The 22,412-nt window shown below is 40.3% G+C and overlaps 1 protein-coding gene across 2 annotated transcripts in view; it reads right to left on the reverse strand.

Annotated features, from left to right (window-relative positions):
* pcsk5b (proprotein convertase subtilisin/kexin type 5b) overlaps window positions 1-21,424 on the reverse strand; it is a 48,031-nt gene extending 26,607 nt beyond the window's left edge. For both annotated transcript variants that reach the window (XM_066643158.1, XM_066643159.1), the window contains exons 1-18: window positions 20,816-21,424; window positions 17,464-17,568; window positions 16,939-17,085; window positions 14,474-14,617; window positions 14,124-14,200; window positions 11,090-11,178; window positions 10,046-10,218; window positions 7,384-7,596; window positions 7,088-7,188; window positions 5,674-5,777; window positions 4,016-4,133; window positions 3,683-3,871; window positions 2,932-3,068; window positions 2,673-2,798; window positions 2,473-2,575; window positions 1,353-1,546; window positions 994-1,078; window positions 21-124 (exon numbers count right to left, since the gene is read on the reverse strand). In XM_066643158.1, coding sequence (XP_066499255.1) covers window positions 21-124; window positions 994-1,078; window positions 1,353-1,546; window positions 2,473-2,575; window positions 2,673-2,798; window positions 2,932-3,068; window positions 3,683-3,871; window positions 4,016-4,133; window positions 5,674-5,777; window positions 7,088-7,188; window positions 7,384-7,596; window positions 10,046-10,218; window positions 11,090-11,178; window positions 14,124-14,200; window positions 14,474-14,617; window positions 16,939-17,085; window positions 17,464-17,568; window positions 20,816-20,992 — 2,386 coding nt within the window. In that variant the 5' untranslated portion in view covers window positions 20,993-21,424. The remainder of the gene's footprint in view (window positions 1-20; window positions 125-993; window positions 1,079-1,352; window positions 1,547-2,472; window positions 2,576-2,672; window positions 2,799-2,931; window positions 3,069-3,682; window positions 3,872-4,015; window positions 4,134-5,673; window positions 5,778-7,087; window positions 7,189-7,383; window positions 7,597-10,045; window positions 10,219-11,089; window positions 11,179-14,123; window positions 14,201-14,473; window positions 14,618-16,938; window positions 17,086-17,463; window positions 17,569-20,815) is intronic.
* Window positions 21,425-22,412: the final 988 nt, after the last annotated feature.

A 22,412-nucleotide genomic window follows, 5' to 3' on the forward strand; every position in this document is an offset into this window, starting at 1 on the left:
GGAATTGTCTGTGTGTGTACCTGCACAAGTAGCACAAGCAGGATGGCACTGCTCGCACAATCGTTTGTGCCCGTTATAGTATGTGCCGACATCACATGTCAACTGGCACTTATTCGCCTGTAGACTAAAAGGGACAAACAGAAACAGAGAGATGGGATCAGACTAATAAACAAGGAACAGGCCTCTCGCTAAGATAAATTCAGCATTTGAGCTGACACTGGCAGCGGAGAACAACCAGTGTTGCTCAAGTGTAATCAATCACTTCTCTAAAACATTTAATTCAGTAACAGCCTCTTAAACCGTTCCTACAACAGCAGTGAACTGCATACCTTGACCAATGACAGTGACTTCCTTCAGAAATTAACGGAGACTCCTATTACCATTTGTTTAACCATGGCCTTGAATTACACTTTCCAAAAAGAGGTCAGAGAATTGTGCACGAGCTAAATTTCAGTCCTGTCGCCCATCTTTCATACCTGCAGTAGTCTAAACAAGTCTGAAAAACTTAAACAAAGCAAGGATTAAAGTCCAAATGTGCGGGTGAACAACCTTTACAGCCAATTCAGAGAAGTCACTCCTGGAACATATTTTAAAATCGCTCACAGAACACAGCTGCTCTGCATTAGGAGGCTCTCGCTGCACCATAACCATTTTTTTTTTCCTTCCCTTCTTTCTTTTTCCACCTCTTTCATTCGAGCTTCTCCTAATGCTATCAGAGTGCACCAGGCAACTGCGAAGTGGGATTACTCTACGAAGAACACACGCTTTTGAACCTCAAAGCAGAACTACATGTATTAGTGATCTTTCCATGTTAGGGATACGGAGTTCTTGAGTTACAACATTCTAAATGGTATGGGGCTTCCATGGAAGCCAACAGGGCTGTTCCAGCTAAAGCGGAGGCCGAACCTTTGGCAGGAATGATCTAGATACCAGACTGCAGAAACGTGCTCAGTTATTTGGAGCAGGCTGCATGGTAGAGAAAAGAGGAATTACCTGAGCCCTGGCTTGCATTCCGTGCAGATATTTGCAGACGTGCATTTCTTGCAGTTCTCGTTGCATTTTCGGCAAATGTTGGTGTCTGCAACAGAAACTCCAGAGTCAAGCAACTATCCTACTGAGCTTTACTAAAAGGTCATCAGATGGTAGGTGTGTGATGGAGAAAACATCCAAGAAAGACTGAATGGTGCTTGATACTGTACTTTTGAAATCTGGGTGGTCTTATCATAGAAACACCACAGTAGTAAATAGTAGTAAGCATTTTTCTTTGAATAATTCTGAATTGCACTGATATAATTGTGGTGAAACTGGAGATCAAAGTTTTAAAGATACAAATGTATACCTCAAGGACTTACCAAAATCTAGGTAGGAGCCATCAGGGCAAGCATAGACGCACATTTTGACTCCCTCTCTGAGGTAGAGTCCAGTCCGGCAGGAAATGCACTGATCACTGCGACTGCCAACGCAAGACTCACACAGAGGTGAGCACTTCTTACAGCGCCTCTTATCATCACCGAAAAAGCCAGACGGACACTCAGACACACACATCCTGACGGGGAGAGAGGCAGGGATGGAAAGAGAGGCAGGGTAAGGGAGAGCTGTCTGACACAGACAACGCAACAGCTAACAGCCAGAAGGAAAAACTTTCTCCAAGTAACAAAGGCAAAAGTCACAAGCTGAAAAACTCATCAGCCACAGAGGCATGCATTCATTATAATTCTGTACGCATATGGACCAGTCTAAGAAATATCAGAGAACAAAAGGATGAATCACCCACCCACACACACACCCCAGAGGTGTCTTAGCAGGGGCATGTTGGCACACAGCTGTCGTCAGCATGTGCCGTCTTGTTTTTCTATAACTTTAATTGATCTTAACACAATTTCTCAAGTCGTATTCACTGTAGTTCACATTTAGGCTGAGCACTGGTGAATGTTTTTTAATTTATTTAGGTAAACACATGTACCTATAGACACCACATGTTCCTAATGAGGTTACAGAAGAGTTAACACAAGACATCACATTTACACACACCAAAGAAAGACACAACTGATGCAGATTTAGCTTTAATATTAATGTACACCACAATGTGTAGGTGTGAGAAAGTAAGGGGCGGGGGATCTAACCGTAATTCAAATGGACTCTGAAAGTTACAAAGACTCGGCGTGATCCTATCATATCAGGACTGTGTGGCTGTTTCAGAAACAGGGATGCAGCCACGCAGAGGTAAACAACCCTATGGCAACAAGTGGTGCACTTTCCAGCTTTTAAAGTTTGGATTTTCCCATAGAAAATAACTTTAAAGTCAAATTAGGAAAATGTCTGCCAGCCTTTAAACCAAATAACCTGGTTCTGTTTGCAATTAACAGCCAGCACTTAGAAAAACCTCTGCTTCAATACACAAGCTTTAAATGAATTTCCTGTTATCACATTCAACTGGTCTGGCATGCTCACGTGTTGATTGGTGAAATATACCTGGTGTTATTCTTGAACTTGAGAAAGTAATGCAAGCAGTTGATGCACTGATGGGGCCCAGGGCCCTCGCACACATTGTCACTGCACTCTGGGTCACAGGAGCCTTTCAAAAGGAGACAGATTTACAGGATCAAAGAATGGGACCTTAGAAAGCTCAAAAGGAACGCCAAGGCAACCTTTCTTGTGTTTGTGAGACTTACCCACATACTCCTCAATGTACTCCTCTTCGACCTGAGGCTCCATAGACCGGGGGTTCTTTTCACTGCGGAAGGAGTATGGGTGCACTGAAGTGCCATAAAGCACCAGAGACCACTCCTTGAGTTTGCCTGGAAAAACATGTCATTGAGCAATAAATACCTGCAGGAACATGGAACACTTCCTGCATGGCTGCTAAATGTAAAAAACATTATAAACAAGTCAATTACATTTATAAACACGATGTCTGGTGAAATTGCATACCTGGAGATTTCTGACTACGGAGTTGTGAGGGCGTGTCATAGATCTCAAGTATCCAGTCTCCAGCAGCTTTCTCTCCCCAACAGTGGGTGGTCATGAACTCCCAGTTCTTAAAGCCCTCCATCGAGTGATCGAACAGCCTGCAATACGCCACAGCATTTAACCAGACAAAAGGCCATACTAATGGTTCCTTTACAAGATGCCAGTGCAGGTCTAAGCCATTTTCCTGGTAATTCTGAAGTATGTTCATGTTCTCAGCAACTAAGCACTTGCAAAGAAGAACCATGTATCAGCCAGTTTTCAGAAGCACTGCTCACTTGTCCAGTCTTTGCAGTGGAGATTACCAGTTTATCAGCACAAGCGTGTCTTTAAATGGAAAAATAGAGCTGTTTTGAACTGTTTTATTTTAAATAGAAGGCATCAAACCACAATTTTCTGGAGTAAGATGAATTCACAAAATATTTCAAAGATATTGTTCTTTGTTGCAACAGCTCAAATACTTTAAAATGACCTCCACCGGTCTAGAACTGTTTTCATGTTTTCTTTTTAGTCTAGACACGAGTTAAATTTGAGGGCATTCACACAATTAAAATGCTCATTGTCCTAATTTACTATTTAGTTCTAAAAACATTCTTGACCATTTCATTACTCAATTACTGTCCTCACAATATCAGCCTCTATATCGCAACTGAAACAGAGAAACAACATAGATATGCTTATTTTTGGGGGGTGTTCAGAATCTACAGGCTGTTACCTGTTGGCAAGGAGCTGAGATTTTGTCCCTGATGGTGAAGTGAGGTTAATGGACAGGTCTCCCCGTCGTGGATGGGTGATTGTGATCCGTACCACAACATGCTCCAAATAAATGACGTGGTTATTTGCATTATCTGTGCAGCCTGTTGCTTTGTACACGGACCGAACCACATGCTCCGGGCGAATTGTCCTTCGGAGGAAAGAGTTGGAATATATTTAGCAGGATGCAGTTTCACGTTGGAAAACCAGACATGAGCTATTTAGACTTACGCTAAAAAATTCGAGACTAAGAAGAAACATTTGGATAAGAGTTGCCATGGTGATGACTCAGTACCTTATCTGCTTATCAGCATTCTCAACACATATGTGCTGGGGAGGAACTGTTTTCCATCGCTCGGCTTCTTTGACCATGGCCTCTGCATCCATAAGCCCAAAACCGTACAGATGACTTACTGCAAAAAATATGCAACACATACGTATTCAAACAAAACACCATAGAGAACAGATGCATAAACAATGTGAAGGTTTTGACGGTGCAATGGGTACATAACGGTTAATGGTTAAGCTTATAAAATAAGAAGCTTTAAGAAAAGTGGTAAAAATAGGATTTAAATGACCAGTGTGTAATGCAGTTAGATATGTTTTTGATTCAGAGGTCAAAGTTCTGTTAGATTTACAGTGTTTCCTAATGAAATGTCTTGATTCCAGAAGTCTAGTTATATATATATATATATATATATATATATATATATATACACATACACACACACACACACTGACAGCGATGTGTGTCAACAATAGTTGTATTTTTTCATTCATTCATTCATTATCTGTAACCACTTATCCAGTTCAGGGTCGCGGTGGGTCCAGAGCCTACCTGGAATCATTGGGCGCAACGCGGGAATACACCCTGGAGGGGGCGCCAGTCCTTCACAGGGCAACACAGACACAGACAGACACACACACACACACACACACACACACACACACACACCTATGGACACTTTTTGAGTCGCCAGTCCACCTACCAACGTGTGTTTTTTTTTTTTTTTTGGACTGTGGGAGGAAACCGGAGCATCCGGAGGAAACCCATGCGCACACGAGGAGAACACACCAACTCCTCACAGACAGTCACCCGGAGCGGGAATCGAACCCACAACCTCCAGGTTCCTGGAGCTGTGTGACTGCGACACCTACCTGCTGCACCATCGTGCCACCCTATATTTTTTCAATTGTTTAATAATTTCCTGAACATGATACACCTTTAATTAAAATGTACAGAGAGGCAGGTGTTATTATAGTTAATGTTTATAATGGTGCTTCTATGCTGTATTTTGGAAGATGTGATATTTGTCCAAAGTGCGAAGCCATTCGAGTTTGGGGTTGTCTCATTCTCCTTCACATGCACTGTTTGATAAACAAACTCTATTTCAATTGAATAGAGGAGTCACACGATATCTCCTCTGGGTTACCTTCTGACAGTTGATATAGCAGGACGATTCAAGAAACCAAATTAGCTCCTTACTATAGGCTATATTCTGAATGGCTTAAACTGATGGCTTTTTCAACCAGCCTAACACATCACACATCAAAACAGATGCTGGATTGAGTTCAACTTCAAGACACATCATCAGAAAACTGTGGAGATTGCAGTACCACTGCAGGGTTCAAGTTAGCATGTTTACAACATATGTGAGGACTGCTTTTTACACTTCTGAACCCAGAATTGGATAAACTTTCATTTAGATTCAGGGTAGTAGAATTCACTTACACTTCCTAAATAAATAAAAACAAAGATGCCTTTTACACTGGATTACCTGCAATTGAGTTAAGGATTTTATGGTAGTTCTATAGAAGTATTGCACTGAGTTGATACCAGGCAGTGAGGAAACTGAGATTTCAGTTCATTTTTTGGCCTCTGGGTTTTAATATGCAAAGTAGGTCGATGAACAGTAAATGGTAGTAGTTCATAAAAAATTAAAGAGCCATTACCATTGTATCCTGCTGCATTGGTTTTCCAGTCAGGAGCACTGAGATGGCCAGCACGAGATGTTTTGACAATGATGTGCTGCACATCCCTCCATGTGAGAAGTGGGCTTTAAGACAAATCAGCAAAGGAACAAACATGAAGGAAATGGCACATAGAGAAACCAAGTCACTCTTTAGCTCTCCCTTAAATCTAGGTACTGTGCTGTTGTACGTCTGCTACTTTAACTCCTCTTGGTTCATATTGGCTTCTACCCTAATGCACCATGAACAGTGGAATCTAAGATCAAACCAAAGCAAGATGGCCGCCAGATGTCCCTGAATGTCAAAAAAGGGCATATAATATGTGGGTCGGTAACTTTTGCCGGGAATATGCCATCACATGGCAGCCATATGCCGAGGTTCTGCTCAAAATTTCCTGTGTAAGATCAGACTTTGTTCCTGTGAAGCAAGAAAATGATGTTCCACTATCTAGAGAGTCGCAATTCATTTAAAAACTGAGCAGACAGTAAATGTTTATGGATAAAAGAGTTCAAAAGCTACTAAATCATTGAACTTTAACGTGAGGTTACTATATAAAATATTTACTTAAGCAGTATTTGATAAACAGGAAAAACACTTTCACAAACATGAGTTTCAAGGCAGATTCTCAAATCTCAGCCAGACTGCACTAAGACCACTAAACAGTATAGAGGGGGAAACCTAGCATGATTAATTTGTGAAAGTAAGTTAGACTTCAAACACAGGTCTAACTGAAGTTAACTTGCACATGAAACCTTATTTTTTCAAAGGGGAACAAACCGTTAAATCTGATGGATTTTGCAAACTTTCAAAAACAATACAAAAACAACCAACCAATCATCTTTGTTTCTGGTGCTGGCAAAGCAACAACCAGCCAATGGGCTTTTAGTATGTGTCTCAAGACCCAGTATGATTCATTCCAGTGTAATGCTTCATACCATGATTAACCATCAGCATATTTTACATGCCATCCAATTTTCTTGAAACCTGGCAACTTTTAGCATGTAACTTAGGACCTCATTTAGAATGAAGCCTCTACTTTAGAGTTTGATTGCTTCCATTTATCTCCAGACTCTAAATATTAGCTTTTTGGTCATTTCCAGCTGAGCTGTAATTAATATTCACATCATCACACGGCTAGAACAATAATCTTGCGGGAAATGGGGGAGTCACGTTTCTTTCATCATTGCTCAAGCCCAGCTCAAGTCTCATAAAATGGTACTTAATATTGATAAATGTCCTCTTTATGCTATTATTTCACATTACTACATGTTCCATCGTAAAGCTAAAAGCTTTGTAGTTCAGTTGAAAGCCTTTAAGGCACAATTTGGTTGGTGTCGTGTGCTAATGTATACAAGGTCTAGAGGATGGGTCAGTTTAGATTTGAGATGTATCTTACTTTGCTTCCAGGGCAAGAGCGATGATTCCAGCGGCCATGGGAGCCGAGGCTGATGTCCCAGTGTGACTGTCTGTACAGCGCTGCCTTAGATCTGTAGTGATCTAGAGAGAGAACATTAATGCTGTAAGGGTTACAAATAAAATGTTAAAAGACTAACATGAATAATGGGGCGTTTCTATGACAGACACAAAGTACTGCTGGTAACTTTCCTTGCAGTTTATTTCTTCTAAGTTTTCATGGTACCTTGCAAGTACAAAACAAAAAACAATATGAACTAGGGATTCTTAGAGACTTACAATTTTGCGATCATAATTCTCTCCACTGCTGTAGGTGGTCGTTAGAGTAGATGCACACTCTTCCAAGTACCAAGGTTTCCGGCCACTCTCTGCCGTGCTGCTAATGGAAATTGTGTAGATGCTGTTGGTGTAGCCATCACAAGAGCAGTGGTCTCGACTCCGTCCACCATTTCCAGACGCCCATACAAAGATGGAACCCCGTCCTTTCCTGCCCTATGGAGAGACGATAGATCTTTGACATCCTTTTTACGACAGTTTGGGACGTCGTCCATTTTGAGAATTTCATGTGTGAAACCTCAGAAAAACAAAATTACATAATTTATTCATTCTTTGTCTGTAACCGCTTATAAGGTTCAGGGTCTCGGTGGGTCCGGAGTCTACCCGGAATCACTGGGTGCAAGGGAGGAACACTCCCTGGAGGGGGATAACAAAATTCATGCCTCTAAAAATCTCAAACCTTGTTTTGTTCACTGTATTCTATGACACAAATTCAAAAATCATTCATCTAATACGCTAGACGGGAGTTTGGCAGAACATATTATTGATCTTATTCCATTCTCATCCAACTAGAAATTGGGAAAATGATAAAATGGTACTTAAATCACCAATATTATCCTCTGCTTCAGTGCACAATCTCTCAAAGAACAAAACTTAAACTGATAGATATTTAAAGGCCACATATAGCCTGCATACTCAACACAAGCTTAAACCACTCCAAACACACCTTTGGTGCAGAAGAGAGGCCAATTACTGCCACACAACTTATGACTCAGTCTACATAAACTGTACCTACACTTGAAAGTCACTCCCAAAGGGCAGGAATTACCAGGAATTAAAGAAGAAAGCAAGAAAACGCCCTCAGAGCGCCTGCTAAAAAAGCACAAGATGAAAAGCATGAAATAATCCATATTTTCATTATAAATTCTTTGGCTACATTAACAGACTGAAATGATTCAAATATGATTATTGCCTTGAACGTGACACAGATCGGATTTTTTTAGGGCTGCGTGAACAGGTCAAATCTGATTTTTTTCTGAATCAGATTTAAGTTCCAAATTAGGTATGTATCTAATTTGTTGCCATGTGATGTGAACATGAAAGGTCAGATAGGATTTGTTGCCTGTACACATACACTTCATCAACCATGTACAATTTTCACAAAGGTTCCTAAACGGCTTAGCTTGGATAGAGTTGTTAAAAAAACAAACAAACAAATAAAAACATGAATTAAAAAAATGTAAACACACTCATACATTTCTATGACAAATCTGGCAAAGAACAATTAACTTAATTCTTCAACAAGTTGCTACAAAAAACATTTAAAAGCCTTTTATATTTAAAAGTTTACATAAACAAAATACATCACTAAACAGTTGCTGTATATTTATAGAAATTTTCTCCCAATTCAGTTTTGACAAGATTGAGTGCGAAATTCAATATATACTACCTCCATGTATACTCCATTCATAATTCATTCATTCATTCATTATCTGTAACCTCTTATCCAATTCAGGGTCGCGGTGGGTCCAGAGCCTACCTGGAATCATTGGGCGCAAGGCGGGAATACACCCTGGAGGGGGCGCCAGTCCTTCACAGGGCAACACAGACACACACACACACCTACAGACTTTTTTTTGAGTCACCAATCCACCTAAAACGTGCGTTTTTGGACTGTGGGAGGAAACCGGAGCACCCGGAGGAAACCCACGCGGACACGGTGAGAACACACCAACTCCCCACAGACAGTCACCCGGAGGAAACCCACGCGGACACGGTGAGAACACACCACACTCCTCACAGACAGTCACCCGGAGCGGGAATCGAACCCACAACCTCCAGGTCCCTGGAGCTGTGTGACTGCGACACTACCTGCTGTGCCACCGTGCCGCCCTCCATCCATAATATACTCCATAAACTCTGCTGATATGCTTTAATTATATAAATTGTACAGGAGGTCCTCGGGTTACATCAGTCCCGAGTTACGATGTTACGTGGTTACGACACATCTCCCATTTACTGTATAAAATCTTGTTTCGACTTAAGTGGTTTTGCGTCGTAAACGTCGTAACGCGAACTTCGTGTTTGGTGTGCGTGGCGGAAGAATACGCGGTTACACAGCTTGGGACCAAGGAGGACGGCCCCAGTCGCATTGTAGGATAAGTGCTTACAGTATGTTATTTACGTACAGTATGTACGTATGTTCCGACTAACACCGAAAATCTGTTTACGACGCGACGTAGGAACGGATCAACGTCATACGTCGAGGACCCCCTATATCTAATATTTGTACCTTCTGTAAGCGATTATTGCATGTTTCATGGGTGGTTTAACATCTCTGTACGTATGGGTAATAAATATAAATATACATACATATATTAGGCAAGAAATAAGCCTGTTTCAAAATAAAATCCACAATGCAATATGTAATTACAATCAACTGCAGTCTGTAAATGTGCCCATCCCCAGCACATTAAAATGATTTCGGGTGTAAGCCACACCACACACCAATTTTACTTTGCAATTTAAATGAAAAGGATTGAAAAAGAAAAAAATATATACTTTCTAAAATAATAGTATAAATATATTTTTTATGTCGGTACAAAATTTTTTAAACAATTCTCAGCTCTGCTCTATTACATGGAATTTTTAATTCTCTCTTTACCTGCCGGATTCCGTTCTCAAAGGCCTGTCGAGCAAGAGAGGCTGGCCCGTCCACGGTTTTTCCATCATCGTCTGGACCCCAGCTAGCACTGTAGATATCTATATGCTGCGGCTGCAAGCTTAGGGATTTGGCCTCCACCATATCAGTCACATCTCCATCCAACATGCGAACACCTGCAGGGTACAGACACACACTTAGAGCTGTTTATGGGTTTGTAAGCACGTATGAGTCTGTATACACCTTGCATTAACATGTTTCTAAACGGTAACATTTTATTTCCAGTGTGACTTTCAGACCAATTACAGAAAGTTTAGGCACTATCAATTTCAGACGAGCATGATGAGGCAATTTACTCACTGCCTTCAATTCAAAAATGAGTAAAAATTAAATAAATAAATAAATAAAATACAAAGATATTTAACTATAATCGTACCCTGCTGCATTAAGTGAAAACTAGATCATGAGTGAAGTGCGAGCATTATGAAATATTCTTTTAGTGGTTATGCATGATTTAACTTTGAGTTGTACAGGGGAAAATAACATAACACCTATCTATAGTCTCTCATAGTGACTATTTATTTGTGTTGTCTTACTGTAGTAAACATAAATAAAAGCTAAAACATAAAAACAACGTATGTGGTACATCTGTGGCACACTACCACAGTACATATGGTATTTAAAAATAATAATAATAATAAAAATACTGCATCATTATCAGAAATGGTAAACAGTAGAAATGGTGCTGTTAATTCATTTCATCCGGCTACCAGCTGAACTGCCCACATGCCAACATCAGACTCAATGTCAGTGTCAGGTTTGGGAATACACAGCCATTTGTACGTGATGATGACAGAATGTAGGTATATTTATTAAGTTCGCCTGCTTAATCGTAGTGTAAAACAAAATTACTGGATCAAATGCAAGACAAGTTAGAATGAGTGAGTGAAAGAGAGAAGTGTACACTCACAGAGGGCTAAAAGAGAGAGAGGCCAGAGTGCCAAGCCACAGTGCTGGGAGAAAACGGGGCAGGCCAGCAGTACTAACCTCCAATCTTGGCGTTGTAGGCAATACCCACAGTGCAATGGGAGTTGTTGGCGGATGCTGCCACTTCACCAGCACACCGTGTGCCATGCCTGAAAAGAATGCAAACATCAGTGTGTAAACAAATACAAAAACTGACAGGTATACTCAGAGGTTGCTGGGTGTCCTAAGCTCCAGCTCATATGAGAAAGAGAGAGAGAGAGAGATAGAGACTACAGGGTTAGTGAGGCAACAGCTGTGCTGAAACTAAACATGCTGCCTTCGAGCCAAGCCGGCTCAAACACAGTGGCTAAATATTTGAGCTATTGAGGGGGAAACATATGAAAGTTCCCCCTCATCTCTGCGCGCAGACGACACGTGGAGGCATTCTTAGTGGTGTGACTGACCTAAACTAAACCCGCATAAATCTAATGTGACCACTCACAAGGAAAAAAAAAAACGTAAAAACTTCTATGAAGTCAAGGTTGAGAGAGAGAGAGAGAGAGAGAGAGAGAGAGACGGTCTGCATTCCGCTGTGAAACCTCCAGCAGAGAACAGCTGCACAGAAAAACTCACGTTGCCATGACAACCACTGTCTCGAATCTCAGCCATTTAAAAAAAAGAAGGGGGGGGGGGGGAGCGAGAGAGAAGACTCAAAAGATTCACAACAGCAGCAGATCTCAGGCCAAGTCAGGGTCCAATCAACAAAACCACAATAAATGTTTATGGTGTCAAAAGGTTATAAAACTGAGGTGAACTGATATCAGTAGGTCAAACCTACTAATTAAATATCAGTGGATAACTTTAGGAAAACAAGGGAGCAGTTCATATTTACTTCTAAAATTAAATCATCTGGAATACAATTAAACAAAGCCTCTGAATTATAAAAAAAGTTGTTCGTAATTGTTTTTACTTCCTACCAAATTACAACGTTGATATTTTTAAAGAAAGGACAAGTATCCATTATTTTATTTTATTATTTCATACAGAGGTTCTTCATAGCACTTTTTGTTCTGGGAACACATTTAAGAGTGTACCATGGTCATTCACATCTGTCAGAGGATTACAGGTCAATGAGAAAAGCAGAAAAACGCATGCACACACACACACACACACACCCCTACCTCATATCATCATGCTCTGCCCACGCAGTATGAACCTGGACATTGCTTTCCGGAGGCCATCAGCTCACAACCCACACAGGACAATTCAAGCAGCCACCAGAAAACTCAATACTCAAACACATACACCGTGTAGCCAAAAGTTTTTAGATACATACTCATCCTTTCAGATTTTTTTCAAGGGTTTGCACCGACTTATTATTGCCCTGTTATTGAATTACTCCTCCAAAACGTACTTAGATTCATCACTCCACAGAACACTGTTCCACTGACTAACAGGTCAATGCAGCCTTTCCTTAATATTGAGCACGGTGACCGTAAACTCATGTGTAGAAGCTCAAGCTTATTTCACACGTTTCTAAAAGGAGATTGTATACAGCTATAAATAAAAGCCAACGCCACAGCACACACATTAAATGTTAGACACAACGTATATTTCAGTACAATTTACACAAAGATATCACCTTTCAGCCCAAGACACATGAAAGTACAGAAAGGCTAGTGCATGTCTGTTTCTTTCAAGCCAAATCCAACATACAATAAGCTTTGAAGTGACACAAAAGTATATTTAACGTGTGTGATGTACACATTCCTGAGCAGGTGAGCTTGCAGTCACCGAGCCGCACTTCAAACAAAATCTCCCTTCATATTTCATCCATATAAGCTGAAGAAGCATATGCAAGTCCTATCCAGTGCAGAAACGGTCATTAGCGTCTGCTGACAGACCATCATCGTTAAATAGAAAAGATTTACTGACATTATTTAAAGATGTAGTGACATGATGGTATTGCAGAAATGCTATACATCGCCGGTGCATCTAAGCTCTTAAAGGAATAGAGACTAAATAGTAAAGCAATTGTGCTGGTGATGAATAAAAATGAGCTCAGCTAGAATGCGCAAATTAAAGGTCCTAAACAGGTGCCATTCACTGACAGTCACGCTAGCAGTTTTAAATAAAGCATTTCTTCAAGCAACGCAAAAACAAGCATCCAGCACCGAACCGCTACACAGCAGACAGTATTCTATAGAACGTGCCTATACATGCCAGGAAAATCCTCCCTCCTGCCACACATCCTCCCATCAAGAGCAATAGGTTCAGACAACCTTCTGTAAATTCCTCAGGCCATGGAAATCCTCTATGAAGCAAGTGAAGGCTCCAACTGATACTCTGGCATTAATAATAATAATATATTATTTACTCAATTTTCCCCCAGTGGATAAACCCAAACTGTCTGGTGTGTGAAACTGGCTTCTTTAGATTTGCACTGGAACTTGGAGGGCAAATTAGGTTCGCTTACAAACAGTAGACTTGTGAGTTCATATCCTTTTGTAATTGAGGTTATACCTATACAAGGAAGGCAGGTTCAAATCTGTTCTGTCTTAAAAGTGCCCCCCTACGACAAACAAAAAATAAAAAATAAAAAAGATGAAACAGTTCAACTTAAGCACATTTTAGCTTAAAAAAACAGGTACAAATACAATGCTATCCAGGCTAACACCCCTAACCCTAGAGGGAACATCTCCCCTCTGAAACTGGGAAAACAGGTGCAGAAATATGGCATTTTAATGGTTAGTTTAAGTAGTGCAGTATTTTTGAACCCCCAACAGAACAGTGCTGGTGCTGAGGAGAAAACCCAGGCCAAGCTTTCTGGCCCAACCTTCCAAAAATGCTGCGATGCCATCTGGCACCGACTCACACATGCTGGCAGGGTGGAAGCCACAGACTTGCGCACACACACACACACACACACACGGGAGGGATATCCATCTACTCACCACACACACAGCAAATATCCACATTCACAACCAAATACACTTCTCTCTCAGTCAAACACACACCTCACAGAAATGCTCTATAAACACACTCCTTCACAGGTGAAGTGGCTGGAGTAGGGCAAGAGAAGAGTGTTTACCCTCAGCGAGCACTGCACTCTTACTTGTTCTCATTGCTGACGTCGTATCTGGGCATGGGGTCCAAATCATTTCCATTGACATCATAACTGGCATGGTTATCCTGCAGGGGAGAAAGATATGAGGACAAGTGTAGTTAAAATCGGGGCAGACATATTTATCATGGGTCATGCTCAAGTTGACCAAACTGAAAAACTGGATTTCCCCTCTTTGGCTTTCTTTCTGAAGTCAGTAAATCCCTTCTTTCATTTTTAGCCAAAACATTAAAGTTATTTCTTTTTCAATGACTGGAACAGAGCAGAAAACAAGTGCTTAAACTTATATTAAAACAAAGAAACTATTTACACATATTCTCTCCTTTAAATCCCAAACTCACATAGTTTTGAACGAGATCCGGGTGATTCCTCTCAATCCCGTCGTCTAGAATTGTGACCACCACATCTTTCCCCGTGTAACCCCTTTTCCAGGCCCCAACGATATTCATGTCTGACTGACAGTTGTGGATGTTATCGTTACAATGCTGCAAAAACATGAAACAAAGAGGAAAATCTAATTATGTGTGCTGGGAAAGTGAGCAAGTATTCCAATGAAATGACCAAATATGGACAACTCTGGATTTAGCGTGTTGTTCATTTCAACCACACCTGGAAGTACGGGAAGTACCAAACCGAAAGCCAACATTTTCACAAGAAAAAGACAACTCATCATGTTTTTCCTAGATGACTAACCTTCTGTCACTTCCTTGTCACCTAAAGGCATCATAACCTTCCCAGGTACATGAAATGGCAGATTAAACCCAATACCCGTGGCCCACCTTTGACATGTCAAGTTTATTTGCTCTCAAAGTACAACTCCCAGGACTAGATGTTGGTGTCCAGGTCAAAGTATTGCCGTTATCAGATCTGTATTAACCATTGACAGAGCTGAGAAGAGTTCAGCTATGAGCACACCCTTTGTTCTTAACTGTGTAATACTGTAATACTAAGGCATACTGTAATGCTAAGGCATGCACAACCAATAACTACTCAACATGCCAATTACAGTCCACGTGTGTCCATCTGAGTGAATGTCTCAAATATAAAACAGCAGCCACTTATGCATGATACAGTAATGAAAACGAACATAAAAAGTCAGTAACATGCAGGTTTACAGCCACAAACAAACAAGGGCAAAGTGCTATAGCCACCAAATTTTCAGCAATCAAAGAGCATAAGGTATGTAGAACGTGTGACCTTGCAATTTCTGGAAACAACATGCCCTCGGAGTACAGCATATTGATTTGAATTCCGTTTAAGCCGGAACGTGAAAACAAAGTAACATTTCAAAACCATGTTGAAATATCTTAAATTACACCAAAGGTCAAGGTTTCTTCTCATAAACTCTGTGGCCTAGCACATTGTCAATTTAACTAATTATCACAACATTTCAGGACATGACGCGTGATTTTTCATATTGGAAAATAATTAAATGAATTACATATTAATCAGGGTTATAAAAATGATAAAATAAAAGGGAGAAAATGTACTCTTTACCACAATGTCACTGACACTGCCCGTATAATGTCATGTCAACTGTAGATTGAGGGATTTTAGCATAGGTACCACATCAATCCACAAGTGAATTTGTTCTGCCTAATATTGTGATTTCAGTTGCATTTATTTTCTACAAATGATGGCCCAGACCTCTTTTTTATAACCAAGACCAACAAGATGATCTGGCTTTAATTTTGAGCACTGAAAGCAGAGTACCAGACTGTCATTTAGTTGTGGTTGTCGTCGTGTACACAGCACAGTGTTTGGTTGCCTCTGGCTGGTCTAACTCTGTTGTAGCTATGCTAAATACCTTGAAGACACTATTTTTGAAAGTGCAAGGTAGAATTAAAATCGCAGGTCTAACAATCTTAAAAAAAACTGCTCTCTTTCCTGTTTATTGTTTTTTTTTTTTTTTTAAATAAACAATGTTTTTCAGCCCTGGACACAATACCTTTGCAAATCTATCAATAGGTGGTTATAACAGTCTATTATAACAGACTGCAACGTCAATAGTGCTACAAGACAATTATTGAATGAAACTAAAATTTTTTAACCCCAAAATGAAGTAAACAATTTATTATTCCATTGTCTATTAAATGAAACTCTCATGAGGAATCAAATTGCTATGAAGTCTCTGAACAAACCAGTTTATACTCTAAAGGATGGGTTCCAGGAATAGGAGTGGCCATGATTAATACAGAATCTCCCCAGGGCCAGTAGGTGTTAGTATAATGGCTGGTTCATAATGTGAAAAATAATAATTGGAGAGATATCTGGTTGTGGGGCGGCACGGTGACTCAGCAGGACGTGTCGCAGTCACACAGCTCCAGGGACCTGGAGGTTGTGGTTTCAATTCCCGCTCCGGGTGACTGTCTGTGAGGAGTGTGGTGTGTTCTCTCTGTGTCCGCGCGGGTCTCCTCCCACAGTCCAAAAACACACATTGGTAGGTGGATTGGCGACTCAAAAGTGTCTGTAGGTGTGAGTGTGTGAGTGAATGTGTGAGTGTGTGTTGCCCTGTGAAGGACTGGCGCCCCCTCCAGGGTGTGTTCCTGCCTTGCGCCCAATGATTCCAGGTAGGCTCTGGACCCACCGTGACCCTGAAATGGATAAGTGGTTACAGATAATGGATGGATGGATATCTGGTTGTGTCTTTAAATGACTGTGTGTTAGTCGCCTGTGCTATTTTTTTTTTAAATCCCTCGGGAACTAAGAACTTTAAAGGTCCAGTATTAAGACAACACAGCCCAGAAATTGGTACAGGTAAAGGTGCAGTAGAAATTTCACTTAAACTGTGCTTTGGAACACTTACTATGTACCACATGCTACTCCATTTAGCATCGTTGAAGTAAATGGAGTCTGACTGAGCCGGGGTGGTCTGGACAGCACTTGTGTAAGAAGAAGGTTTATAATCTCGCTTTACTCTCCTCTTCACAACTTGCTGCTCAATCCACTCCACCTAAGAGTGAGTAAAATCATTCAGGTTAAGACTGTCGTTAACTTGTACTTAATATATCCTAATTTTCCCTAGAAAATTACGTAAACCAGACATAAACGTAAACCAGACATAAACCACACAGGGACAAGTACAAAAAGAATGTGTGGAAATGTAACATTTAGGAGCTGGATGTAAGATTGTGTCTGTGTGTATGGAAATGTCAAACTGATGTATCAGCATTCAAAGCAGCCACATCTGCGAGCAGCTCATGACCATCTAAACCATATGTTTAAATTAACTCGTTTCATGTTTACCGTATTTGTTTTTGAATAAACAACTAAAAAGTTGGCGCAAACCATGGAACACCCAGGCGGGTGGTTGCCATGGAGACGGCCTGACCTTTGGCTCCATGGAGATGAAGCTGTGTGTGCCTCGGCTGGAGAGCGTCGACCTTTTTATCGTCCGGCTATGGAAGAAGTGGTAGTAGTCCATCAGGTCGCCTATCTGTAGAAACAACAAATCTTTTTAAAAACACATGATATACTGTCAAGTCCATCTGAGGGGGGAAGAAGCCATTCATCCTGGTCCTTGCGCCTTAACCATGGGAAGTCCTCCAAACCTTAACAGGTGCAAATTGTAAAAGGGGCTGAGACAGAGATGAAATATTAATATCGGCCATAAGCCTGCACTACACTACTGGAATCGGCTCCATCATTAAGAATGTAGGATGCGGCTAACCTGGGCCTATCACTTTACAAAGGTGAAATCTGTATGTGCAGCAACACTACCCATGTATGAGCATCACATTTGCATACATATGAGAATGTAGTGCAATCATACAAAGCTCAAACATTTAAATAAACATAGCTGAACATCTACACCTCACGAGAATTACTTGATCATTTCCAAAACCCAATCTAAAAAGTTTTAAATGCCAAACTAAACCAGACTGGGTAGCAGTGAGGACCATCAACACATTTCAGTGGTTTGCAGAAGGGTTTTTCTAATGAAAATCTTCACTTACAGCCCAAAAGAATGATTAATGAACCAAAAGCAGGTTCCTACAGCACATTTCCACAAAAGCATGTCAAGACTGAGAATGCCCAACTTCCCGGCAGAACTTACAATTTCATAACTGCTGTTACCAGAAGTTGTTGAAAATGCAGAGCTAATTGTTAAATTGTATGAGTCAGATTCAGAGGTATTATAGATGACACATTAAGGGCTGCACTGATTTCTCTGATTGGTGAAAACAGGACATTACAGCACAGTCACGTTAAATTAATTCTATAGAAGAGTATAGCAGTCAGGTATGTGCATATCTACCAATGCTTGGAACGAAGCACAATAACGTATAAAACATATATTAAAAAAACTCATTACAGAGAAATCCAATGTTTATTTTTTAATTCAGAAATTCAGCACTCTTCTGGAGTTCATAATGTGTCACCAAATTTAAGAAATATCTGTCAAACCTATATTGCTGTGAATATGATCTTTATATTTACATGCAACACTAATGACATCTAAAAATTCAAATACCATTTTAGTCTAAATCCACATATTTGGTCAAGTAAAAACCAAAATTTGACTTCTTCCTTACACTTAGCTCTGTGAACCTATCTTTAACGGAAATAAAGAGCAGTTTATTCCACAGTTCAGCCAACAATATGCGTCACAATCTCTAGAGCCTTGTACTTTGGCCATCTTTGCTAAATTTTCCCAGAAAGAAGCAATGCAAACGGAGTGGGGGCCAAGAAAGACACTTCACATAAGCAAGCTCAAGAAACTTTCCTGAGTTATAGTCAAGAGTTATGGTCACTGCATCTCTCCCAAAAAGCTTTGCAGTAAATCTATATACAGTTGGCCCCATAGGCCAAAAATAATGCTGGCACTGTACTTAAAGGAAAATACATGCATCTGGCACCACAGCTCATGCCAGATTTTTAGAATAGGTTTGAAGAAAATAAAACATGTCCAAGGGCAAAAGTACTTCAAAACTCCTCATTAACCTCATCTCAAGTGTCAAAGGATTGTCTGTTCATTTGAATACATTTCAGAAGCTGAAACATGCGTGAACAAACGAACAAAACATTTCTCCACGGGTTATTTTATTAACTGAGATAATACAGCTAGTCGATATGATACCACATTTAGTAATCTCTTACCAAAGTGCCACTGTAGTCTGAATGCAATAGCAGTTGTAACACACTGTCTAAAGTGACCACTCTGAATTGGAGCCACTTGTTGAAACACCTGTTGGTCCATATATACGGAGCAGCTTTGCTTCCTCGTGAACTAAACGTAGGGTAAAGGCATGAATTTGACGGCCTCAAACTCACATTTTTAACACAGCTAGGAGCAAAGCGGCCACAAGGAGCCACTGACACACAGACCTATTTGAAAGGTTTGTGAACACTCTTGACATGGGGACTGCTTAACTCCCCACTTGATGGAAAGACAAAGGCCACAAGCACAAAACACAACATGGACGGAAGTTAAATACCAAACGATGTGTACTTTTCTAATCATATGTTTTCTCAGCTACATTTATGCCAGTCATATTTAGTTACAAAAAATACTTGTTTTTTATATCACGTTTTGTTAGTGGCAAATATGTACTTCATTGGAATTGATCACATTCTTGACTTTCAATGTTTTATTTCATATCAGTCATATTTTTGCACGTAATAAAGCATGTTGTGATTTTAATTGCTGCTTTTGTACTTCTACTAATAGTTGTTTTTTGGGCTGGTACATTTATTGAGTCATTATTTTATCCAATTACTTGTACTCAACAGCACTGTTACTTAAGCATGGAGTTTGAGCACTCATCCAAGTAAATACCTCTACATAAAGTTGGTTTTGGAGAAAGTGATACTTTAGGTAAGGATTATTCATTACAGAGAAAGTCCTTATTTTATCCAAGTAACTAGTCCTAGTCAAGTTGTTTGGGGGGGGGGGGAAACTATACTTTTGAGTACAGGGTACTGTATATACTCAAGTTGGCTTTGGGGACGGTGGTAACTACATCTACTCAGGATGTTTTATTGAGATGTTAATTTTACTTGTGTTTTGTGACTTGTCTTGTGAAGATAAACGTACCATTTCTTTAAAATAATATAACAGTAATCTTACTTGAGGATAGAGTTTTGAGTACTCAGGTATGTTTACTTCAAGTCACCCAAGTAACTACTTCTACTCGAATAGACTTAGGGAAATATTTTTAATTTGAGTAAAGAGTACTGAGTACCCAGTTACCCAGAGACATTATCTACCCATAATACCCAGTTACCCATTGTGACGTCTAAAGTTGAGTTTTAAGTAGTTTGAGTATGCAGTTGAGTACAAGAGTACTTTTACTTAAACTTAAGTCATCTTTGAGTTCTCCAAGTACTACTCAAGTTGTTTTGAAGGAAAACAGAATTTACACAGCTAATTTCACCGGAGATAATGGGACAAGTACGTTGTAACGTTAACACCTCATAGTCGAGTTGTTTTGGGAAAACGTAACACTGCTTTTATTAGAGTATGGGGTATTGAACTCAACTTGTTTTTTGGCAGCTTGGTAGTAACTACTTGTGTTGGGTTTTTCGTGGGGGGAGGTAGGATATTTACTTGAGTGTGTTCGTAGTGTCATTATTTTTGTAACAATATAAGTAACACTACTTTAATTCGAGTATGGATTAGCGAATGTCCACCTGTTTTGGTAAATGCGTGAAATAAGTGAATGCGTGTGAGCTCCACGTACCTGGCCGAGGTTTTTATAACCGTATCTGTTCGCTATGTGGTCGGCGATCTCGGCACCTCCGTTGATCCTCACAGCCCAGTGATTGGTGTAAATCCGAGCTTTGCACGGGGCGAAGGCGAAGTAGCCCAGCGCCAGGACGCTGAGCCAAGCTGCTCTCAGTGCCGCGTCCAACACCATCTCTCCCGCTCTGTCTTCTTTCTCTCCACCCTTTTCAGAACTCTTCCCCCTCCTCCGTCTCTCCTCTCTCGGCTCCCCCCGTGTTAAGTAAACGAGCAAACTTCGCCTGGCCGCGGTGCGCTGTTTCTCATCCGAGTGCTCGCTGACCTCCACATATACTCAAAAGAAAAGAGGAGGAGGAGGAGGAGGAGAGATGGAGGGATAGAGGAGGGGTGAAGGGGGTAAAAAATCCCTCCGTCCGTCCCCGCTGTGTGTCTGTGTGTTTTGCAGCTTGTTGCTGCTCAAAGGGCCAGGAGAGTTGAGCACAGCTCCCTGGTTGATGTGCTTCTCCTGGAACGCTGTCGTTCGTGTCCTCCTCCTTCTATTTTCTGTGTTTTTGTTGGGTTGTAAAGTGCAGATCCGTCTCACAGTGCCCTGCTCCTTCTCCCTCCCTCTCCCTCTCTTACTCCAGTGTGTGTGTGTGTGTGAGAGCGAGAGCGCGAGAGAGAGAGAGAGTGTCGCGTCGCCGCAGGGTCCTAAACACACCCCTTACAGTAGCAGTAACATGATTGTCCAGGAATCTCCTCTCTTCTCTTTGATTGGAGGGAAATAGCCCATGATCCCTTTTGGTGGGAATCTATGAAGGTTTTCTCTTTTTTATTTCGGAAAAATTTAAAGACTACTCCACTGAAACATTCTAACCTTTTAACCTGTCAGTGTGTGTTTATACGCTAGAAGAAGTTGAATGAGCGAAATAAGCATTTCCAATACACTCTCAAATAGCCACGGTTTATTACATCACAAACATAAGTAACCAGTCTCTTCAACTTGCAGCAGGGCTTTCAAGCTTTATGTGAGTGTCTAATGAAGTAAGTGAAGCCAGAGGCAAGGAGAAATTATATATTTGTTTAATCATACATACTAAATGATGACAAAAATGCAGAGTTATATCGAAGTCAATTTTAAGGCAAAGTTTAACTTGGATATAAATTGTAAATATATCATTGTGATGAACAGAGATCGGTTTATAGGTGTTTGATGTATGACCAGTGTTCAGGATATGGGGTAGTAGTGGTGTTTTTTTTTTTCTAAAATGCTATCCAAGATCTTTTTTTCTTTTTTTTTTTTGAGATGAGTATAGGATTTCTTTATTTCTGTACTATTTTTTCCCTTTGAAACAAATTGCTTTATATTTTATTGAAAAGTTTTGCTTTGGCTAATAATTCATTTGTGGGTCAAATGCTGTAATAACAGCTGGTTTTTTGTATACTGTATATATATATATATATATATATATATATATATATATATATATTAAAGGGTATTATAAAGCAGGTTTCTGCATTAAGTGTTGCCTTGTACTGACATGTACAGCAGCATTCACATGATAATTTTATAAACAATAGATATCTAGGTCATTACAATACTGGTTTTAACACGC

Source organism: Hoplias malabaricus, chromosome 14, assembly GCF_029633855.1.
Source record: "Hoplias malabaricus isolate fHopMal1 chromosome 14, fHopMal1.hap1, whole genome shotgun sequence".
Lineage (NCBI taxonomy): Eukaryota > Metazoa > Chordata > Actinopteri > Characiformes > Erythrinidae > Hoplias > Hoplias malabaricus.